Source organism: Chelonoidis abingdonii, chromosome 11 (assembly GCF_003597395.2).
Source record: "Chelonoidis abingdonii isolate Lonesome George chromosome 11, CheloAbing_2.0, whole genome shotgun sequence".
Lineage (NCBI taxonomy): Eukaryota > Metazoa > Chordata > Testudines > Testudinidae > Chelonoidis > Chelonoidis abingdonii.
Window position 1 is genome coordinate 17,615,053 of NC_133779.1, and position 23,044 is coordinate 17,638,096.

General features: G+C 56.4%; 1 protein-coding gene across 1 annotated transcript in view; it reads left to right on the plus strand.

Moving 5' to 3' along the window:
* Positions 1-17,471, plus strand: part of LRRC4B (leucine rich repeat containing 4B) — a 25,948-nt gene extending 8,477 nt beyond the window's left edge. Inside the window, exon 2 of the mRNA XM_032778849.2 lies at positions 15,421-17,471. Within this exon, the coding sequence (XP_032634740.1) occupies positions 15,475-17,421 (1,947 nt within the window). The 5' untranslated portion in view covers positions 15,421-15,474 and the 3' untranslated portion in view covers positions 17,422-17,471. The remainder of the gene's footprint in view (positions 1-15,420) is intronic.
* The last annotated feature ends 5,573 nt before the right edge of the window (positions 17,472-23,044 follow it).

A 23,044-nucleotide genomic window follows, 5' to 3' on the forward strand; every position in this document is an offset into this window, starting at 1 on the left:
GGGTAGGCTGTGTGGGGTGGGGGAGGAGCTGTGCATCAGGGCTGGGTGGTGTGGGCTGGGGTAGGAGAGGGGCTGTATATTGGGGATGGGGGTGGGCAGGTGTAGGCTGGTTGGGAAGGGAACACGTCTGTACAGTGGATGAGGGGATGTATTGGGGGTGGAGGGTGTGGGGCCTGTACGGGGGGGCAGAGGGGATGTGTATTGGGATCAGGGTCCCCTGTGGGAGGGGGACGACAGGTGGATATTTGGGGCAGGGCACGTCTGGGGGGTTCAGAGGGAGTGCAGGAAGGATGGATTTGCTGCTGGGGGGCAGTTGCTTCCCTACAAAACCCTCCCTCAGGAACACAGCCCCACATGAGCCTCTGCCCTTTCAAAATGGGTTGGGAGGGGGACAGGGATGTTCCCCCACTGGGGGATGAGGGGGGATGGGCGGACGGGGGGCTCTGTCCTGCGCTCCACGGGATGCTAGCTGGCAGCACAGAGCGCGGGTCAGATTCTTTGTTGCTTCACTGAGCGCTCGCTGGGGCTGGTATCTCATTTTGGGGGGCGGAGTGTCTGATCTCGGATGGGGGGGCATGTCCGGGCAGCAGCTGGGGGACCCTGATCTCGGGGCGCTGTGCGCTCGCCGCGGTTTGGGATCCTGCAGAGAAGTCGGATGTGAGACTAGATCCTAGTGCAGGCCCTGGCGCTGGTCGGATCGAGGGGGCGGCGGGCGGCAGAGTTAACTCCCTGTTATTAACCCTGGAATTCGCCCACCTTTTGTGGGCTTGACTTTGCCGCCGTAACGCTCGTCGACCTGGTTCTTTGCCTTTAATTTCCTAGGTTGTTAAAAATAAACTGGGGTGTGTGGGGGGGGAAATAGAAATTTCATCCTATGGGCTGGGACCTTTGACCTCCGCTCCTGGGTTCGGCTGCAGATTCTGGAGAGGGTGCCCTGTTCTCCTCCCCCCCTGCTCCTCTCCCCTCTGCCTCCGAGGGCGTCTGGGCTCTGAGTTCTGGTGCTTGGTGCCACCCGCAGGGGCAGCTGTAGTGAGACCAGCTGGGCAGCCTAGGGCCCCAGCCCCACCCCTTATGCCTGAAGCCCCGCCCCTTATGCCTGAAGCCCCGCCCCTTCTGTTGAGCCCCCCTCCCCTGCTCAGAACCCCTGGCCGCCCTTCGGACCAGTAAGTCCCTTAAGTTACTTTCACCCCTGGGCAGGAGTGTGCTCCATGTGCTTGTTGGAGCTCTGTGGGGCGGGAGCATGTTCCGTGCAGACACCGTTTTTGGACAGTTTAGCAGCCAGACACGGCCTTGAGAGAGGGTGCATGCCAGCCAGAGACACCTAATAAACATTCTCTAAATTTAGGCCAATGACCCCCTTCCTGCCCCTGCAAAGAACCCCCCCCCCCACAAAGAACACAAACACACAAACCCCCGCAAGAGTAAAATGAGCGCAGGCGGCTGTCCAGCCGCAGCGCAGGGCCCATCCGGTTTACAGCACTGAATGCAGTGCTGGCTTACCCACCGTCTGGGCAGGGGGCGGACTTGGGCATTCGGTGCCTGCCCCTCATGACCCTCCGAGGCCGAGGTCGGGCTCTGGAGACCCGAGTGGCTGCATTGGAGGAGCTGAGGGAGACAGAGAGGGACCCAGACTTTCCCCCACCCCTGGTCTGACACCCTCTGTGCTGTGGAGGAGGATGAAAGTCTCGGGGAAGGAGAACATCTAGCTGGAGCAGAGGGAAGCGATCCAGTAGCTGGGACCCTCCTTCCAGCTGATCACGGTGTCCTCTCACGCTGAGGCTAGGTAAGAGATGGGTAATACTCATGGGCGATTCGAGCATCAGAAATATAGAGTTGGGTTTGCGATGACTGGGAGAACTGCAGGGTGAATTGGCTGCTGAGTGTGAAGGTTGCGGACCTCTCGAGACGTCTGGATGGACTCAGGTGCAGTGCTGGGGAGGAGCTGGTGGTCGTGTCCATGTAGCTACCAACCACATGGGGAAGGGTAGGAGAGGCGTCCTGGAGGCCAAATGTAGGCTGCTAGGTGAGAGATCAAAGTCCAGGACCTCCACGGGCACGTTCTCTGAAATGCTCCCGGTTCCACGCGCAGGGCCAGTTAGACAGACCTGCAGGGTCTCAGTGCGTGGATGAGACGATGGTGTAGGGAGAAGGGGTTTAGGTATATTAGGGAACCTTTTGGGAAAGGAGGCACCTGTACAGGAAGCAGGGGCAGCTCTAGCTTTTTCACCGCCCCAAGCACGGCAGCCAGGCTGCCTTTGGCGGCGCGCCTGCAGGAGGTCCCCGGTCCCGCGGCTTCGGCGGCGCGCCTGCGGGAGGTCCTCGGTCCCGCGGATTTGGCGGTGTGCCTGTGGGAGGTCCCCGGTCCTGCGGCTTCGGCAGCACGCCTGTGGGAGGTCGGCGGTCCTGCGGATTTGACGGCGCGCCTGTGGGAGGTTCCTGGTCCCGTGGCTTCGGTGGCTTGCCTGTGGGAGGTCCGCCGGTCCTGCGGCTTCGGCGTTCCCGCCACCGAATTGCCGCTGGATCCACGGGACCAGTGGACCTCCTGCAGGCAAGCTGCCAAATCCGCGGGACCGGGCACCTCTCGCAGGCAAGCCACCAAAGGCAGCTTCACTACCACCCTCACAGCGACCAGCAGGGCTCCCCCTACGGCTTGCCACCCCAGGCATGTGCTTGGAGCACCGCTGACAGGAAGGATGGACTCCACCTAAATCAAACTGAAGCCAAATTCCTGTCATGTAAAATTAAAAACTCCCTGGAGAGGGCTCCAAAGAGGATGGATCTAGACTGTTCTCAGTGGTAGCAGATGACAGAACAAGGAGCAATGGGCTCAAGTTGCAGTGGGGGAGGTCTAGGTTGGATATTAGTAAACACCATTTCCCTAGGAGGGTGGTGAAGCACTGGAATGGGTTCCCTGGGGAGGTGGGGGAATCTCCTTCCTTAGAGGTGTTTAAGGCCCGGCCTGACAAAGCCCTGGCTGGGATGGTTTAGTTGGGGTTGGTCGTGCTTTGAGCAGGGGGTTGGACTAGAACCTCCTGAGGTCCCTTCCAACCCTGAGGTTCTATGAGTCCAGAGGAGTTTTGACACTAAGGGCTGACGAGTGCGGAGGTGCATGTGGTTTGGATGGACACACTCTTAGGGGATGAGCTATGAAAAGGGAATCTCTCACTCCTAGTAAGGAGGAGAGGAGAGAAGTCGATAAAGAACAGGTAGGAACTGAAGACAAACCGTCAAACGTGAGCGTCCCCTTTGATTACCCCACAGGAAGGCAGGCAAGTAAATATCGACCCATCTGATCAATGCAAGGAGTCTAGATACTAAACGGGATAAAGTTGGCATTGTGAGGCGATTGATGTACCAGGAACTTGGTGGATTGACGATAATCCCTGCGGCACGGGAAGAGCGATTAAAAGTATCTCAGAATGACAGAGTGGGTGGCGCTGGTGGGGGGGGCGGGGGTGGTGCTACACGTGAAAGAAAACATCAAGTCATATAGTAAATGAATCAAAGTGTCCCGTTGAATCTATATCGATAGCAATTCTGTGCTTGAATAACGAGCGTTCAGCCGCAGGAATATACAACTGACCACCTACCAGGAGGGTGATAGTGACTCAGGGAGATTAGAGAGGAGGATTTCAGCTAGCCCCAGACTGACTGGGCACATGCTCCCTCAGCCTGAGAGGCAGAGAGAAAATTTCTAGACACCCTAAATGACAGCTTCTTGGAGCAGCTGGGCCGGGGACCCACCAGGGGAGAGGTGATTCTTCATTTAGTCCAAAGTGGTGCACAGGATCTGGTCCAAGAGGTGAGTGTCGCTAAACCACTCGGTAATAGTGACCAAATGGACTTAAATTTCACATCCTTGTAGGGGGGAAAATATGAAAATAAAAAGCATCTCAGACGTATTGAACTTCAAAAAGGAGAATTACGCAAAAGCGAGGAGGTTAATTAAATGGAAATGAAAAGGGACAGTCGCCAGGGTGAAACGCCTGCAAGCCGCATGGAAAACCCCAACAACCCACCATAAAAGAGGCTTAAACTGTATATGTATCTCAGATTTAAACACACACTCTCTCTCAGAGGAGCAAAACAGTAAATAAATAAATGCTGCCACGGTTAAACAACAGTCAGAGAGGCGATTAGAAACAAGGAGACATCTTTTAAAAATTGGAAGTCAAATGCTCCTGAGGAAAAGAGAAAGGAATAAAAAAACTCGGTGTCAAGTCAAGTGTAAAAGTATAATTAGGCAGGCCAAAAAAGAATTTGAACAGCAACTAGCAAAAGACGCAAAAACTAAAACTAAAATAAAAATGTTTGCTGTAAGTACATCAGAAGGAGGAAGCTTGGACAATCGAGGGGCTAAAGGAGCACTCAAGGAAAACGAGACTGTTATGGGAAAGCTCAATGAATTCTTTCCATCGGTTTTTGCTGCAGAGTGTCTGGGGGTGATTCCCACACCTGAGCCATTCTTTTAAGGTGACAGACCTGAGGAACTGTACCGGATTGACCTACCAATAGAGGTGGTTTTGGAACAATTCAATAAATTAGACAGCAGTAGGTCTGAATGGTATCACCCATGAGTTCATCAGGAAGTCAAATAGGAAAGTGCAGAAGTACTAACTGCGGTATGTAACCTATCGCTGAAATCAGTCTCTGTACCAGATGACTGGCAGATAGCTATTGTAACACTGATTTTAAAGAGTGGCTCCAGAGGTGATCCTGGCAATTACAAGCCTCACTTCAGTACCAGGCAAATTGATTAAAACTCTAGTAAAGTACAAAATTACCAGACACACGGATGAACATGTTATGTTGGGGGAGAGTCGACACAGTTTTTGTAAGCGGAAATCACGCCTCACCAATCTACTAGAATTCTTTGGGCGGGGGGTCAACCCATGTGGACCAGGGTGATCTGGTGAATATGGTGTACTTAGAGCAGGGGTCGGCAACGTTTCAGAAGTGCTGTGCCGAGTGTTCATTCATTCACTCTAATTTACGGTTTCACATGTCTGTGATACATTTTAATGTTTTTAGAAGGTCTCTTTCTAGAAGTCTATAACATAGAACTAAACTATTGTTGTATGTGTGATGAACTGGGACTGTTCTTAATGTTTGCTCTGAACACTGTGTTGGTGCCTCAGTGTCCCCTAGGCAGTGCTTAAGTATCTAGGTGGTGGGATAAGGGTGTGTGATTGCTGCAGAGCAAAGGACCAGTGCACCTAAATGTCTGGCACTCTGTCTCCTGGCAACTGATGGCCTGGGCCCTCCTCTGCAAAGAAGTGCAAACTGAAGGTGTTGGAGACAAGGGATCAGGTGACCTCCTGGCCCGGAAAGGAGCTGAGCAGAGAGGAGGGGCTGGTGGGGTGGTTAGTCTGCAGCTGGCTGGGACTAGGAGTGAAGGCAACCACTGAGGGTCTGGCTCACTGCCCCCGAATGACCCGGCCGAGGGGTCTGGTTCGCTGTACTACAAGCTCTGTTTAGACTCTGTTCCTGTCATCATAATAAAACCTCTGTTACTGGCTGGCTGAGAGTCACGTCTGACTGCAAAGTGGGGGTGCAGAACCCTGTGGCTTCCCCAGGACCCCGCCTGGGGGGACTGCTGTGGGAAGCACACAGAGGGCAGAGGATGCTGAATGCTCCCAGGAGAGACGCAAGGACGGTTAAGACGTGTGAGCTTCTTGCCCTGAACAAGTCTGCTCCAAGGGAGAGGAGGCTCCCCAAAGTCCTGACTGGCTTTGTGGGGAGCAGTTCCAGAGCATCGCCCGGGGACTCCGTGACAGTATGTAAAGTAAATAAGGTTTTTAAAATGTTTAAGAAGCTTCATTTAAAATTAAATTAAAATGCAGAGCCGCCCCGGCCCGGTGGCCAGCATGAGTGCCACTGAAAATCAGCTCGTGTGCCAGCTTCGGCACATGAGCCATAGGTTGCATACCCCTGACTTAGACTGTCAGAAAGCCTTTGACAAGGTCCCTCACCAAAGGCTCTTAAGCAAAGTGAGCTGTAATGGGGGTAAGAGGAAGGTCCTCTCACGGATCAGTAACTGGTTAAAAGATGTGAAACAGGAGGTAGGAATAGTCAGTTTTCACAGTGGAGAGAAGTAAACAGCGGAGTCCTCCAAGGATCTGTACCGGGACCAGCGCTGCTTTGCATACTTATAAATGAACAGGAAAAATGGATGGCAAAGTTGGCAGATGACACAAAACTACTCACGATAGTTAAGTCCCAGGCAGACTGCGAAAAGCTGCAAAAGGATCTTACGAAGCTGGGTGACTGGGCAAGACAATGGCAGATGAAATTCAGTGTTGATAAATGCAAAATACCCAAGTTGGAAAACAGAATCCCAATGCCACATCCAAATCATCCACTCAGTGCACAGCGGCCGTCAAAAACAGCGAACAATGTTGGGAACCATTAAGAAAGGGAGAGAGAATAAGACAGAAAAGGTCATATTGCCCCCCTATAAATCCATGGTACGCCCACACCTTGAACACTGGGTGCAGTTCTGGTCACCCCATCTCGAAGAAGGATATATCAGTATTGGAAACCGTACAGAGAAGCGCCACAAAAAAGATCAAGGGTGCAGAACGGCTTCCGTGAGAGGCGAGATTGAAAAGACGGGGCCAGCTCAGCTTGAAATAGAGACAGCTAAGGGGGAGATATGAGCGAGATCTGTAAAACCATGACTGGCGTGGAACGAGGGAACCGGGAAGTGTTATTTACGCCTTCCCACAACACAAGTACCAGGCGTCAGCCAAAGAAATGAACAAGCAGCGGGTTTAAAACAAACGGAAGGCAGTATTTTTTCACACCGTGCACATGCAAACTGTGGCACTTGTTGCTGACAGACGTGAAGGCCAAAAGTATAACAGGGTTCAAGAAAGAATTAGATAAATTCATGGCGATTAGGCAGGGAGACGACCCCATGCTCTGGGTTTCCCTAGACCGCTGACTGCCAGAAGCTGGGAATGGGTGACAGGGGATGGATTACTTGATAGCTGCCCTATTCTGTTCATTCCCTCTGGGGCACCTGGCACTGGCCACTGTCAAAAGACAGGACTGGGCTAGATGGACCAGGGGTTGGATCCATTATGTGTGAACAGTGATTTTCAGAGCCTAATAACTTGGCCAAGCTGGATGGATTTTCCCAGGAACACCATGCTTGGGTGCATTTGGCTGGGGTGGGGGAAGCAGGTGCCCTAGGGCCAGGGAAGTGCCTTTTGCCATTGCAGTGAGAACCTGGCCCAATCTGGCGTGGTGAGGAGCAAGGGCATGAGCAGAAAGGTCAGAAGTCTGTGGGAGGGCTTTGGAATAAGGGGAGCGGAGAGGGGTACAAGTGGGAAGGGACGGGGCAGGACTTTGGGCGGTGGGTTAGGAGCAGAAGGGAACAGGGAGAGGTAGGGGGAACTTGGGCAGAAGGATTTTTAACCACTGGAGCATGCTCCCCTCCAGCACTGGGAATCGACCACCCCTAGTCCTGAATCCCCACGTTCCCAAGTGGCTATGAATGCCACTGGCCATGTGTGTGTCTCCGTCACCCTCTGGTGACTAGGCGCACAGAGAGGATAACAGCCTTCTAGTGCTACCAGTCACTTGGTCAGCTCAAGTGCAGAGGCACGCGGGGCGGCTCTGAAGGTCCCAGCGCTGCTGGTGGCCTCCTGTGGGGATGGTCTGTGGGGCGACACATGAGGAAATTTCTGGTTTACAAATGAGGCACCTGAAATCAGCGGGTGCTTTGTCAGATTTTGGCGTTTCACTGCTCCCTGTCTGCAAAATGGGGTGAATGCCGCCCCTCGCTCCACAGCGTGCATTTATTCGTGCTTGCGGAGCGCTCTGGGATGGGCACGGTGAAGGCCATTGAAAAACCTGCCGGACCCTGAATAATTCTGTCCTCAGAATGGGATTGGTATGGTGTGCGGTAAATCTGGTCTTGAGAAATGCAGATGAAAAGATCTATTGAATAGCTGCTCATTCCTCGAGGCCTCTCTCCCGTGTGCCCTGAATCGGGCAGGGGCCTTGTGGAAAATATGGTACGTGGCCGTGGCATTACTGACTGTATGATCATGCACATGCTCTGGGGGTCAGAGTTAAGGGTACTCACTTTGGTGCTAGCAGCCCCTAACTTTACAGGGCTTGATTTTGCAACCTTAATTTTTTTTAAATGTAGCTCTTTGCTTGCTGATATCAACATGAAGGGCTCATAGCGCTAAAGTTTGCGGTTTCTCTACCTTACTGTTATTATTTAACTCTTTGTATGACCATAGGACAGTGGTTCTCAACCTGTCCAGACCACCGTTCCTCTTTCAGGAGGCTGATTTGTCTTCCTGTGGCGAAGTGAGACTCACTGCTGTGGTGCCTCCTGCTGGTCATCTTGGGAATTAGCTCTTCACCAGTTTCGGCGGGCCCTCTGCTGTCCGGTGTCTCGCCTGCCTCAGGCCCCCGTGTCCCTGCCGGACCCCGGTGCCTCTTACCCTGGGGTGCTGCCAGGGGGACCCCCAACCCTCTATCCCCACCTTGCCTCAGTGGCCACTGGCCCCGGTTTGAGTGTGGACTCGCAAACCGGTGTGAATCCGGTTTGTAGTGGTGGGGTAGCTCGCGTCGATGATGACATCCCTGAAAACCACAAGTTGGGTTAAAAATCACGAGATTTATATATATATATATATATTAAAAGAAATTGGGTGCAATTTTGAAATGGGGCGGGGCAGTGGGGATTCACTGCTGGACTGAACTCCCATGGGGATTGATGGACTCCTCCGTCTCGCAGCGACGTGGAAGATGGGAGGAATTTTACGGCCTGAGATGTACAGGAGGTTCGATAATCTAATGATTCCTTCTGGGCTCTGGGCCTCTCTAAGGATATAGAGCTCTGGGCTGGGCGGGAAGAACACCAGATACTGCGTGAAAGCTGCCAGAGCCTTGCACCAGCGAATCGCTGGAAATTGAGCGGCGCGTGGCACCTCTGAGCCAATTTGAGGGAAGCAGTGGCGGGTGCTGCTGGTGGATCTGGGTTGCGTTCACGTGCACGTGGTGTCGCTCTCCCCTGAGCTTGGAACCACGAGAATGCCGCCTTTCATGCCGGTGGGCTGCATGGCAAAGCGATGCGGGCATGGCGGGCCGACAAAGCCCTCGGCGAAAAGTGCAGCTGCTTTGAGATCCCTTAAACCCAGCTCAACCGGGCTTGGCAGAAATCGGATTAAATCGATACGGCTGAGCCGGGTTTCAATTGGATTAAGTGGCGTCCGCCCAGGGTTGGCAGCGGCTGAACAAAATGGGTTTAAAGTTGCAGCTTTGGCTGTGAGCTTGTTAAGGATTCTCCGGTTCTTGGCATCTTCAGCTCCAGACTTGGGGGCCTCTCGGGAAGTCGTTGGGCTCGGCACAGGGGTAACTGGGTGGGACTCTCCGGCCTGTGTGACACAGTGGGGATCAGACTAGATTGAGCTAATGGTCCCTCCTGGCTCTGGTGGCTACCAGGGGCTGAAAAGGGCTGAAAATGAAGCGGGTCGGAGGTGGGGAGGAGGATCTAATGGGAGTCGAACCAGACATGGTGAGATGAGCTGATAACGGTGAAAGGGGCTGATGGCTATTCCAGGGGCTGCTGGGAAAACCCCCCCACAATTGTCAACAAAGAAAATTCATTTTTCCCTCCAGAAGGTTTTTATTTTCTTTGTTGTAAAAGAAGAAAGGAAAAAGTTTGAATCAAAACTTTTTTAAAACGAGAGGGGGCTACTTCCAACAAAAAGAAGAACAAAAGGAAAACTTCCTCCATTGTTTTCGCCGCTGGAGAAGGGGGCAAACGCTATGCAGAGTTTTTCCTTCTGGTTTGAAGCTCCCCCTTTCTAAAAAGTTTAGATTTTTTTTCCAGAGGGACAGGGGTCTTCCCTGGTCTCCTCCCCCTGCTCTTTGGCAAAGAGGAAGAATCTCCCCTGTGGCTTTGGATGCGAATCTCGGAGGCAAAATGGAAAATTCTCCCACCTCCCATTCTGTATTCTTGGAGACCCTGGGTCTGGCGAGCGGGGAGGAAACGGCTTCCAGACCCTGTCGACGGAGCACAGCAAGCGAATCTACGGCCCGCTGCTAGCTTGCTGCGCGCTAACCGCTGCGGGGCTCCTGCTGCTACGAGTTGATGGACTGCAGTGTGAAACAGTCACCGAATCCCTTCTGGGTGTGTGTGGGGGGGCTGTCATGGGCAAAATTTTGGGGGTGCTTGATTTCAGGTTAAATAGCGGGGCATTTTGCTAGGTGGTCTGATAGTGGCGCAGGTCACCGGACGGCTGAAGCTGGCAAGTGGCGGCTGAGTGGTTATAGTGGGTTAAACGTCCAGGGCTGGGCGGGGGAGGCGGGGGAACAAACAGAAAGGTTTTGGGGCAGGTGGGTGAACAGGCGAGCCCGGAGCTCACCGCTGGGAAGACCCTGCCTTCCAGCCTTGGTGAGGCTGTGAACCCGACGGATAACTCGTCAAAAGGGCCCTGTGTGTCCAGAGGTTGGGGGCGGGGAGGGAGGAACAAACAGAGGCAAGGACACCACTGGTGGGGCCGATGCAGCTGGACCGGCTGGGTCCTCCCCTTGCGGGGTGAGGAGGTTCTGGGTAGCCCAGGCTCTGGTTGGAGCAGGCTGCCCCGGGGCACTGGATTCCCTAGTGGGCACAGAGGGGAGAACCACGGGGGCCAGTCCCAGTTGGACCCACTGGAGCAGCAGCATTGGTACCTGGGGGGGTGTAGTCCTGGGCATGGTCTCCATAAGTGGTGAAGATGCAGGGTCTGAAACCTGTAAGGGGACGGAGGGACACTCTGCCCTGGAACTGTGTCCACGGCAGGGTCTCTCTTCATCCAGTGTCAGGCCTCCCCTGCTGCCTCAGTTTCCTTCTGAGGCAGTGGAGGTGTGGAAGAGGGGTAACTTTTTTTTTTTTAAATGACCTTCCTCTGAAACGTCAGGGATGCCCATGGCTGGAGATGGGATGCTGGGCAGGATGGCCCAGCGCATTCTCTCTCTTGGGTGGGTCTTGCTGGCCCTCAGGGTCTAACTCACCCCCCCTCCTCTGTGCCCTCCCTAGGTCAGATTGGAAGTGACCTCGAGGGCTTTTCGCCTTTCCCTGCAGTGTGTGGGTGGGGGTCATGTGCCAGGATTATCTGGGTCTCCCTGCCTCGGACACTGGTTCACCTTGGTCCCCCCGTCTCTGCCTGTGGCGCCTCATAGCTCAGTCTCCTGTGGCCTGGGACACCACCTGGGTCTCGATTCGGTTGCTGGGTTTAGCGTGTGGGGCCTGTGAGGTGGGACAGGAGGTCAGAGGAGACGATCTAGTGGGTCCCTTCTGGCCTGGGGGGCTAGCGGGGGGCCTGGTGCTGGGAGCAGCAAGTGAGCGACCCAGGCCCAGCCTGCCCCGCTCCGCCCTGCCGGCTCCTGGTGTCACTCGAGGCGGAAGCCGGAAAGAGGCGGGGGTTTGGGGGAAGGGGGAAAGTGGGGGCGGGGAGAGGGCAGAGCAGGGGCGGGCTGGGGCTGGCTTGCTTGCTGGTGCCAGTGCCAGCCCCCCCACTAAGCCCCAGGCCGTCCTGGACCCCATGTCCCCCAAAGCGTGGGACCTGAGGTGGTTGTCCTGTTCCGTCCTATGGACAAGATGGCTCTGCTTGGACCTGTTCTGGGCACCACCAAAAATTATCCAAACCTGATGCCCAGCATCCATGTGTCTGCACCCCTTTTATGGTAAGGTCTTTGCCCTACACAATGAGAGGGATGGAACGGTGGCCGTATGAGGGGAGATTAATAAGACGGAGACTTTTCAGCTTGGAAAAGAGATAACTAGGGTGGGGACATGGTAGAGGTCTATAAAATCATGACTGGTGTAGAGAAAGTAGATAAGGAGTGTGTTTTACTACTTCTCATAACACAGGAACTCTGGGTCACCAAATGAAATGAATAGGCAGCAGGTTTAAAACAAGCAAAGGAAAGTATTTCTTCACCCAACACACTGACAACCTGTGGAACTCCTTGCCAGAGGATGTTGTAAAGGCCAGGACTATAATAGGGGTCAAAAAAGAACTAGATAAATTCATGGAGGGTAGGTCCACCTATGGCTATTAGCCAGGATGGGCAGGGATGGTGTCACTAGTGTCTGATTGCCAGGAGCTGGGAACGGGCGAAAGGGGATGGATCACTGGATGATTCCCTGTTCTGTTCATTCCCTCTGGGGCACCCGGCACTGGCCACTGTGGGCTAGATGGACCTTTGGTCTGACCCAGTCTGGCTGTTCTCATGTACACGTTGTGGACGGTTGTGACTGTAGGGCTGCCGCTACAGATGGTGTGTGGGTACGGTTGTGATAAACTATATGTGTCACCAGTGGCTAATATAGGATTGTAACTCTGTGCTGTGGGTGTGGATGACAGGCACTATACCGCCTGCTATATAGCGTGTGTACACATGGTTGTTAATGTCAGGTTGGTGCTATAGTCTGTGTGCGGTGATGGTTTTTATTGTGCGGTTATTATAGTCTCTAGTGACAGTGGTTGTTGCTTTACACTGCGTGTGGGGATTTTTTTTACGGTGGGTGGTTGCTTAACCAGTTGGCTGGTTGCTACACGCCATGTGTGTGTGAATAGTTATTAGCGTACAAGTTTTCTATGCTACCCCATGTGTGGAGATGGTTGTTATGGTCGGGATGTTGATCTGCACTATGTGTGTCAACCAGGCTCCGTATGTACAGGGTTGTTGCAGTACACCGTGGAGAGGGTTGTTACTGTCCGATTGAGGGGATGGGCCCCGGGGCCCAGGGACGATGTGCAATGGGTTGTTAATTAAAATGGTCACTGCACATTGAGTGTGGATGGTTGTTTATATAGGGGTTGCTACAATGCACTGTGGGGACCGTTATTCTTGGAAGAGTATTGCAATAAACGGTGTCAACTAGTGGCTGTGATATAGGGTTGTAGCTATGTGTTGTGTTGTGTGTGAAGAGATTTGTTAATGAACAATGGTTGGTCTACACACTGTGTGGGGAAGGTTGTTCCTGCAAGAATGTTGCTAGATCGTGTGTGTGTGTGAGGGGGTGGTTGTTGTGTGGCTGTTGCACCATTGACACCTGTAGTGTATTGGTTGACGTAGGGTTGTTGCGACACATTGTATGTGGAGACGGCTGTTAAGGTAGTGTTGTTACCATGTGGCATGTGAGGTTGGTTGTTAATGTAGGTTTGCTGCTCTACACCGCGTGTGTATGGTTGTTAATGTTGGGTTGTTGTACTGTGTGTGCAAATGTGCGTTACTGTAGAGCTGTTGCTAAACACTGTGCAAGGGGCTGGTTAGTAGTGTAGGGTTGGTTTTCTGCAGTCCACGTGGGGAGGGTTGCTATGGGCCGGATGTTGCTATCCTCTGTGCGTGAGGATAGTTTTTAATGCCGGATTGCTGCTCCACGCTGTAGGTGCGGTGGTGGTGAACGTGTGGTTGCTTCTGTGCAATATCCGGGGGAACTGTTGATATTGTAGGAATGTTGCTACACTCGCGTCCCCCCCATGATGGTATTTAAGGACAGATTGTTGCTGTAACCCAGTATATAGAGATGGCTTATATTGCTAAGAAGTCAATATGCGCTGTGTATGGCCTATATGCACTCTGTGTGTGTATGTGTGTGTGTGTTTGCTGCTGTAGAGGTGTTGCTACATACTGCAGTGATGGTTGTTAATGTAGGATTGTTGCTAAATGCTGTTCGTGGGGATGGTTGTTAATGTAAGATGTTGCTATAGTGCGTGTGTGTGTGTGTACGGTTGGTTATGGAGTGTTGCTGGGGGAAGTCTGAGGGTCGATGGTCTAGTGCGTGTGGGGGGATGATTTTTACTCCACGGTTGTTACTCTACATCCTGCCTGGGGACAGGTGTTAACATTGGGGTGTTGCTATACTTCTAGGGTGACCAGACGTCCCAATTTCATAGGGTCTTTTTCTTACATAGGCTCCTATTATCCCCCACCCCCTGTCCTGATTTTTCACATTTGCTGTCTGGTCACCCTATATATCTCCTGCGTGAGCACGATTGTTCCTGTGGGGGGGTGTTGCTGTGCGCTGGGTGCAGGAATGGTGGATAATGTCGGTTTGCTGGTATACATGCACTGCGTGTTGGAGTCGTTGTTGCGATATACCCTGTGCAGAGCCGGTTGTTACTGAAGGGTTGCTGCTCTACTGTGGGTTGGTCTGGTTGGTCTGGTAGGTTGTTATCCCATGTGTCTTGTCTGTATCTCAGTAGGGGCTGGGGAGGGTGAGAGGAGGAGATGGGGCCCTGTGGCGCACAATAGTGTAGTCCCTTGGGGAGTGAGTTGCTTTGGTCTCACTCATCTGGGGGCTCGGGGCTTCAGCCCCCTGCTTGAAATGGAGTCACGACCCACCATTTGAGAACCGCAGGTTAAGACTTTAGGCTCAGTAGGAGGGAACCGGGCGAGATCTCATAGTCTGTGATATCCAAGACCTCCTGGATGGTTGGACGATTCCTTGTGGCCCTCAACGCTATGAAGCTATGGGTCATCTGCGGGGCTGGAGGCATTTGAAGCCAAGAATTCAGCAAGAGTCACAGGGATGTTCAGAGGCAAACCAGTTAGCGCTGGGGGTTCAAAGAGAGATGCCGCCCTGGTCCTAGGGGGGAAGCCAGGCGTTTTCCGGCTTGGGACGTGACCGTCCTGGGCGTTGGATTAGCCCCTGTCCCAGTCCTGGTTCCTCTGTGCAACGCAGCTTTCCACAACAGGCCAGTTACTCGTTCTGGGAAATTCAAAACACTTCAGGTTTGGTTTCTTCCTAGTTCCATTGAAAATTTTCCATTTTTTAAAATGCGGAAACAAGAAACATTGAGATTCCAAAACTGTATTGGGGGTGGGAGTATTTGGGTTTCCATAAGGATTTAGGGGGGGAAAGTTTGGGGCCTTTGCAAACTGTTCACGGAGGGAAATTCTGTGTTTGTTTTTTAACAAAGGGGATGGCAGAGGGAGGAAATATTGTTGCAGGCGATTTTAGCCCCAAGGGAATTGTGGATCCTGTTGCGATATTGACCTCAGCATTGTGGCGAGTGGGGGAGAAAGGTCACTGGGCCGTTGAGGGATGTGGTGCGGCCCTCACCCCACATCTCAGGCTAACTATAGCTTGCTCCTTATGTGACCCCCCTGCCAGAATAACTGGGCCTTTCATGTACCGCCCCCCCAGCCTCAGAACCCAGCATGGTCCCTGCACTTCAACTAGAAACTGAGGCACAGAAAGACGGGCCTGGGATCCACAGGGCATATATGATAGAAGGAGAAATTCAACCAGGGCCCTGGACGATGTTATCTGGTCCCTCTCCTCCTGGGGTCAGGCCCCGGGGCCCAGGGACGATGTTACCTGGTCTCTCTCCGCATGGGGATGGTCCCCGTGGTGCAGGGATGATGCTAATGAGTCTCTCTCTTCCGTTGTGTCTCCAGTCTCTAGGTATTCAAGAGCCTGCCCAGAGGAAGTTTTTGCCCATTAAAGCATGAATGTTGGACATGGCTGCCCCCCGTTGCTGCTCCCGGAGGGGGCCGCCGCCTCCCCGTCCCTCTAGGATGCTCTGGAAGCTGGTCCTGCTGCTGGCCCTGTGGCTGCCTTCGCTGGCGTGGGCCGGAGCTTCACCTACTTCCTGCCCAGCCGCCTGCTCCTGCAGCAACCAGGCCAGCCGGGTGATCTGCACGCGCCGGGAGCTGGTGGAGGTGCCAGAGAGCATCTCCATCAACACCCGGTACCTCAACCTGCAGGAGAACAACATCCAGCTCATCAAGACCGACACCTTCAAGCACCTGCGGCACCTGGAGATCCTGCAGCTGAGCAAGAACCTGATCCGCAAGATCGAGGTGGGCGCCTTCAACGGCCTGCCCAACCTCAACACGCTGGAGCTCTTCGACAACCGCCTGGCCACGGTGCCCACCCAGGCCTTTGAGTACCTCTCCAAGCTGCGGGAGCTGTGGCTGCGCAACAACCCCATCGAGAGCATCCCGTCCTACGCCTTCAACCGGGTGCCCTCCCTGCGCCGCCTGGACCTGGGCGAGCTCAAGAAGCTGGAGTACATCTCCGAGGCGGCCTTCGAAGGGCTGGTGAACCTGCGGTACCTGAATCTGGGGATGTGCAACCTCAAAGACATCCCCAACCTGACGGCGCTGGTGCGGCTGGAGGAGCTGGAGCTGTCGGGTAACCGGCTGGACATGATCCGTCCCGGCTCCTTCCAGGGCCTCACCAGCCTGCGCAAGCTGTGGCTGATGCACGCCCAGGTGTCCACCATCGAGCGCAACGCCTTCGATGACCTCAAGTCACTGGAGGAGCTGAACCTGTCCCACAACAACCTCATGTCGCTGCCTCACGACCTCTTCACCCCCTTGCACCGGCTGGAGCGGGTTCACCTGAACCACAACCCCTGGCATTGCAACTGTGACGTCCTCTGGCTCAGCTGGTGGCTGAAGGAGACGGTGCCCAACAACACCACCTGCTGCGCCCGCTGCCACGCCCCGGCCAACCTCAAGGGGCGTTATATCGGTGAGCTGGACCAGAGCCACTTCACCTGCTATGCTCCGGTCATTGTTGAGCCGCCCACCGACCTCAACGTGACGGAGGGGATGGCGGCAGAGCTGAAGTGCCGGACGGGCACCTCCATGACCTCGGTCAACTGGCTGACGCCCAATGGGACGCTGATGACGCACGGCTCGTACCGGGTGCGGATTTCCGTCTTGCACGACGGCACGCTCAACTTCACCAACGTGACGGTGCAGGACACGGGGCAGTACACCTGCATGGTGACCAACTCGGCCGGCAACACCACGGCCTCGGCCACCCTCAACGTCTCGGCCATGGACCCGGCCGCCACCGGCTACACCTACTTCACCACCGTCACCGTGGAGACGCTGGAGACGGCCCAGGAGGACGCGCTGCCCACCAAGAAGGAGCCGGGCCCCACGCCCGCCGTGGGCTGGGACGTGACCTACTCCACCACCTCCCTGACGCCCCGCTCCACCCACTCCACGGAGAAGCCCTACACTGTGCCCATCACCGACGCGGCCGAGGGCGGCATGAAGGACCTGGACGACGTGATGAAGACCACCAAGATCATCATCGGCTGCTTCGTGGCCATCACCTTCATGGCGGCCGTCATGCTGATTGTCTTCTACAAGCTGCGCAAGCAGCACCAGTTCCACAAGCACCACGGCCCCACCCGCACCATCGAGATCATCAACGTGGAGGACGAGCTGCCGGCTGCGGCTGGCGCCCCCGGAGACAGCCACCTGGCCCTGCCGGCCCTGGAGCATGACCACCTCAACCACTACGCGGCCTTCAAGGCCCACTACAACAACAACGCGGGGGCTCTGGCGTGCGCCAAGAACCCGCTGCTGAACTCCATCCACGAACCTCTGCTGTTCAAGAGCAGCTCAAAGGAGAACGTGCAGGAGACGCAGATCTGAGGACGGGGACGCCCCTCGCGGCCTGCCTTCCCCCCTCCGGCCACCCCGACCACGCGGCCCACCCGCACCGCCTGCCCCCCTGAGCGGCCTGCCCCCATGGGAGGGGGAGCGGGGAAATGCCTCCCGGGGAGAGAGACCCCCCCCAACCCACCCACAACGGATCGGGTCCCGTTGGACGCCATGTCCCCTCCCTGCTGGAAGGTCCCCCTAATTCCTGGCTCCCACTCCCAACTGCCTCTGTGTCCCCCCTGCCCCGTCCCTGTCCCCCTCCCTACCTGTCTGTCCCTCCCTTGCCCTGAGATTTCCACCTCTCTCTGGTTTACCCTTTGGCTTTTATTTTGGCAGTTTTCTCAGTGCCCAGTTGACCGAGATGTCTGCGTTCCCCGCCCCCCGCCTCAATCAAAGGCCAGGAAGTTGTCCCCCCCCTGCCCGCTCCGCTCCCCGAAACTTGAAACTCTTTTGATACCGCTGGGCATTCCCGGCCCCGCCTGGGGTGCCAGGTTACTAAACGCGAAAAAAAGGAACCCAACCAACCAACCAACCCTGGAATAATTTTTTTTTTTTGGTGGTCGTGGGATTAAACAGGGTGGGGCGGGAGAGTGGAAAAAAACCTGGCACCCAGAGAAAGAGGTGGTGGGGGAGAGGGGGACGACAAAATATTATTTTGTGGTAGCGGCTGTTTCGGTCGAGAGTCTATTTTCAGCCATGGGGCCATGGCTGGCGCAGGCTGTGGGGTTTTTTAATGACTATGTGACTCCGGGCACCCCAGCCCTTGCTCCCCGCGTGAAACGCAGAGCAGAGGTATTTTTTAATTTGTAATAATCTGGGGAGGGGTGGGGTTTGGGAGGGGGGGAGCCGGGAAGGGGGGGGTTGCAGGGAGTGCACTCCTGCCTCCCTCCCCCGGAGCCTGTGATCCCAACCATTTCTGGGTCTCGTCCGAGTTTCCTATTTTAATAAAATCCATAAAGGTGTTTACAAGCGTCTCTCCGAGAGCTGGCGGGGGGAGGGAGGATGGGGGCAGGAGGGAGTGTGCACCAGCTGCATGCACTGGCTTGCACATCCACCCTCACAGCCTCACATGCACCAGCTCACATGCCCTCCCTCACGTGCACCAGCTCGTATGCCCACCGTCACATGCAGCCATTCGCACGCTCACCCTCACACACAGCCGTTCGCACGCTCACATGCACCAGCTCGCATGCCCACCCTCACACGCAGCCGTTCGCACCCCCACCCTCACACGCAGCCGTTCGCACGCTCACCCTCACACGCAGCCGTTCACACGCTCACACGCAGCAGCTCACACACCCACCCTCACATGCACCAGCTCGCACGCCCACCCTCACATGCAGCCGTTCGCACACCCACCCTCACACGCAGCTGTTCGCACGCCCACCCTCACATGCACCAGCTCACACACCCACTCTCACATGCACCAGCTCGCATGCCCACCCTCACATCTCCCTCCCTCAGCAACCACCCCCCCCGCACCGGATGCATGTGTCCACAGCTGCCCTCTCACACGGAGGCCTGCAGTGGGAAATGCTCCGTTCCCCATGGGGCCAGCAGAGAGGGGGTGGAGGAGAGGTTCTGCCTAGGCTGGGTGTCTCTTCTCTCTCGATGCCCCCCCGGTGAGAGGGGAAGCGTACACACTTCGGCCAGGGAGCTGCCTTCGGGGAGTCCCAGCCAATGGAGGCAAAACAACCCTCTCGAAGCGGCTGGGGGAAAGACCTGCAAAGTGTGTGTGTGAGGGGGGAGGTCAGGGAGAGACAGGGAGGGCTGTGCAGGATGTGGGGTGGTGCCCAGTGTGTGTGGGGTTATTAGCAATTTCCCAGCCCCCAATTGTGCTGCAGGTTTGACCCCAGGGACCTGCCACTGGACTAGCCCCCCATCTCCTTTACTACTCAGGTGCAAGGAGAGAACCCAGGAGTCCTGGCTCCCAGTCCCCCCTGCTCTAACCACTAGACCCCACTCCCCTCCCAGAGCCAGGAAGAGAACCCAGGAGTCCTGGCTCCCAGTCCCCCCTGCTCTAACCACTAGACCCTCCTCCCTTCCCAGAGCTGGGGAGAGAACCCAGGAGTCCTGGGGCTCCCAGCTGCTTGGCTAGTATGACACACCCAGAGAGGCTGTTCTGTACGTGCCTTGCTGAAAGTTTGGGGCTCGCAGAGCGGGGGGTGTCCAAGGCGGTTGGGTCTGCTCTGCTCAGGGCAGGGTGGGGGTCTGTGCTCGGAGGCAGTGGGTCTGCTGCTCCCTCCCCGGGGCCAGGGGGTGGGGGATGGATTAGGGCAGGGAGCTGTGGAGATGCTGTCTGGGGGGGGCAGGCTCTAGGGGTGACCTTTGCAATATACACCTAGGGCGGAAGGGGACAGTCAGACCCAGCCCCCACCTGAGACCCTCCCCCAGCCTTGCCCCATCCCCCATTCTGCACCACAAGTTGTGACACCAGGCTCCGGGCTGGGGCTGCGTTTAGACTGTGTTTGTGGAGTGAAACTGGGTTTTCCACTTGTCGCAGGCCGGGGGCGGGGGGAGGGAAGGGGAATTTGGGACTAAAGGAAAATAGCCTCAGAGGTGCTGCCTGCCGGCGAGTGGGAGAAATCTCCGTTTGGGGGAGCTCCCGCCTATGCCAGCCCCGGCCTCTCCCAGCAGGGGGTGCTGTGGGGAGTGGGGCAGGAGCGCTGGCCATGGGGGGAGCTCTGTGTTTCTCCAGTCCCGCCCCCCACACCTATTTCCTGATGTCTGTCTATCCCCATCCACCCCCTCTATCTATCTATCCCACCCCCCCATCTCTCTCTCCAGTCGGTGGGGTGGGATCACAGAGAAGGGGAGCTGAGTATTATGGGATACCCACACACTCCTGTTTCCTTCATAGAATATATGTATTTTAGCCAGACGGCAGCATCCCTCTGTCGCCATGGTGAGCGGCGTTGCTATGGAGAATCCTCCCATACGCCGCCCTCTTTCTGTGGCTGGCAAGGTGAGGGCTTTTTGGGGGGGGGCGTGGGGAGGGGTGTGCTTGGTGGGCGGGGCGGGGGGCTGTGGGCCAGGAGCGGAGAACAGGGAATGTCAGTCCCTTGGGTCAGGCTGGGATTCGCGCCTTGGAAGGGGATTTGCAAAGCCCCAAAGATCCCCCCACCAGCCTCACTAACAGCCCCCTCCCCATGCTCCCACCCTCACTGAGACACCAGGGGGTGCTGTGCTGCAGGGAGCATGGCTGGGGGTCTTCACTGGCAGCCAGGACTGACCCCGATGCCCTAAGGCAACGATAGGGGGCGCTGGGCTGCTGGTTGGGGGTCCCTGGGGGTCAGGCCAGGCCCCGATGCCCATAGGCAACGCTAGGGGGGCGCTGAGCTGCAGGTTGGGGCCCCTGGCCATCAGGCCAGGCCCCAATGCGCTAAGGCAACGCTAGGGGGCGCTGGGCTGCAGGTTCGGGGTCCCTGGAGGTCAGACCAGGCCCCGATGCCCATAGGCAATGCTAGGGGGCGCTGGGCTGCAGGTCGGGGCCCCTGGCGATCAGGCCAGGTCCCAATGCGCTAAGGCAACGCTAGGGGGCGCAGGGCTGCAGGTCGGGGGCCTCGGGGTTAGGCCAGGCCCCGATGCCTATAGGCAAAGCAGTGGTGCTGAGTGCAGGTCAGGGGCCCTCACGAGGTCAGGCCAGCCCAATGTGCTAGGCAATGCAGGGGGCGCTGGCTGCAGGTTCGGGTCCCTGGAGGTCAGACAGGGCCCCGATGCCCATAGGCAATGTAGGGGCGCTGGGCTGCAGTTCGGGGGTCCCTGGCGGTCAGGCCAGGCCCTGATGCCCTAAGTCAGGCTAGGGGCGCTGGCTGCAGGTCAGGGCCCTGGCGATCAGGCAGGCCCCAATGCGCTAAGGCAACGCTAGGGGCGCTGGGCTGCAGGTCGGGGGCTCGGGGTCAGACCAGGCCCCGATGCCCATAGCAATTCTAGGGGTGCTGGGCTGCAGGTTCGGGGGTCCCTGCGTCAGGCCAGGCCCCGATGCCCTAGCACGGTGCGAGGTGGGCACTGGGCTGCCAGGAGCAGATTTTTTGGGGTATGAGGTTTTCCTCGTGGCAGATGTTTCCTGATTACTGTCTCTTTTGCTTCTCTGCAGCCTGGCACAGCGAGCTGCGTTGCAGCCTCCTCGCTCCGGGCTGGGCTGCCGTGCGGCGGGGCAGCCTCCTTTCCCTCTGAGGTCCTCCTCGTCGCATAACCCAGCAGAGGGAAAGCGATGGCCTGGCAGCGCGGCCAGGAACTGCCTGCCAGCTGGCAATGAGTCGCAGCCCTGCAAGAGTCAAATCGGAGACAGTGAGCTCGGGGGGAGGGGCTTGGAGCCAGGACTCCTGGGTTCTATCTCTGGCTCTGCAGGGATGGGGTCTAGTGGTTAGAGCGGGGGGCTGGGAGCAGGACTCCTGGGTTCTATCTCTGGCTCTGGCAGGTAATGGGGTTCTGTGGTTAGAGCAGGGGGGCTGGGAGCCAGAACTCCTGGGTTCTATCTCTGGCTCTGGGAGCAGGGGGCGAGCCCTCCATGCTGACCATGACTCCCCTTTGCTGGCTCCCTCCAGCACAGCTCAAAGGCCTGTCGTCCCTGCGGAGTCAGCCAGGATCGCCAGGGGGCACGGGGAGAGGAGCACAAAGGGGGCTCTTGTTCTCCCCCTTGGCTTCCAAACTGGCGTAGGTCAAAAGGGAACAAGCCCCCCAGTGATCTCAGCCCAGCGCCTGGGGTGGTCCCGCCGCTGGCGATTCCAGGGCTGGGAGAGCAGGAGTCAGGGCTGGGAGTGCGTTTCTGTGTTCCTGGGAGAGGTTCCCCGGGGGGAGGGACCAACACAAGTTTAAATCCCTGCTGGCGGCCCCAGCGGGGAGCCAGGTGTTTCCACTGGCAGCAGCCGGTGCCGTGTGCGTGGGAACTGGCTTCTCCCGGGGGAGCGTGGGACCCCAGGCTCTGCTCTCTGCCGCCGGGCCCTGGGGCCCCTCTGCAATCCCCTGCCCCTCCCCCGGCACAGCCCAGCTGTAACGGAGGTAAGTGTCTCTCCATGCAAGACACCCCCCCCCACACACACGTCCCCCAGCAGGGGCCGTTGATGCTCAACTCTCACTGTGGACTCCCAGTTGCCGTGGAACTCCGGGGCAGGGACAGCACTGTGATCCGGTCACCAGGGTAACCTTTGCTGCAGATCCCCGTTGCCATGGCAACTGCGCTGCAGATCCTATCACCATGCAACGCCACAGGCTCAGGTGGGTAGCAACACTGCAGCCGGGGCAGGCCCTGTTGTCGGCAAAACCCAGCTGGGGTATGGCGGGAGAGGGGTGTGTGTGTGTGTGGGGTGTGTGTGTTGAGCACAGCAGTGTGTTTCTGTGTGTATGTGGTATGTGTCTGTGTGGTGTGTGTCCCTGTGTGTGTGTGTGAGCTTGCACTGAACACAGCAGTGTGGTGTTGTGTGTGTGTGTGTGTGTGTGTGTTGCTTGAGTGCAGCAGTATGTGTCTGTGTGTGTGTGGTGTGTGTGATGCTGAGTCAGCGGTCTGGTTTCTGTGTGTTGTTGTCTGTGTGTGGTGATGTGTGAGTGTGGAGCACAGCAGTGTGTGTGTGTGTGTGTGGTGCTTGAGTGCAAGCAGTGGTTTCTGTGTGTATGT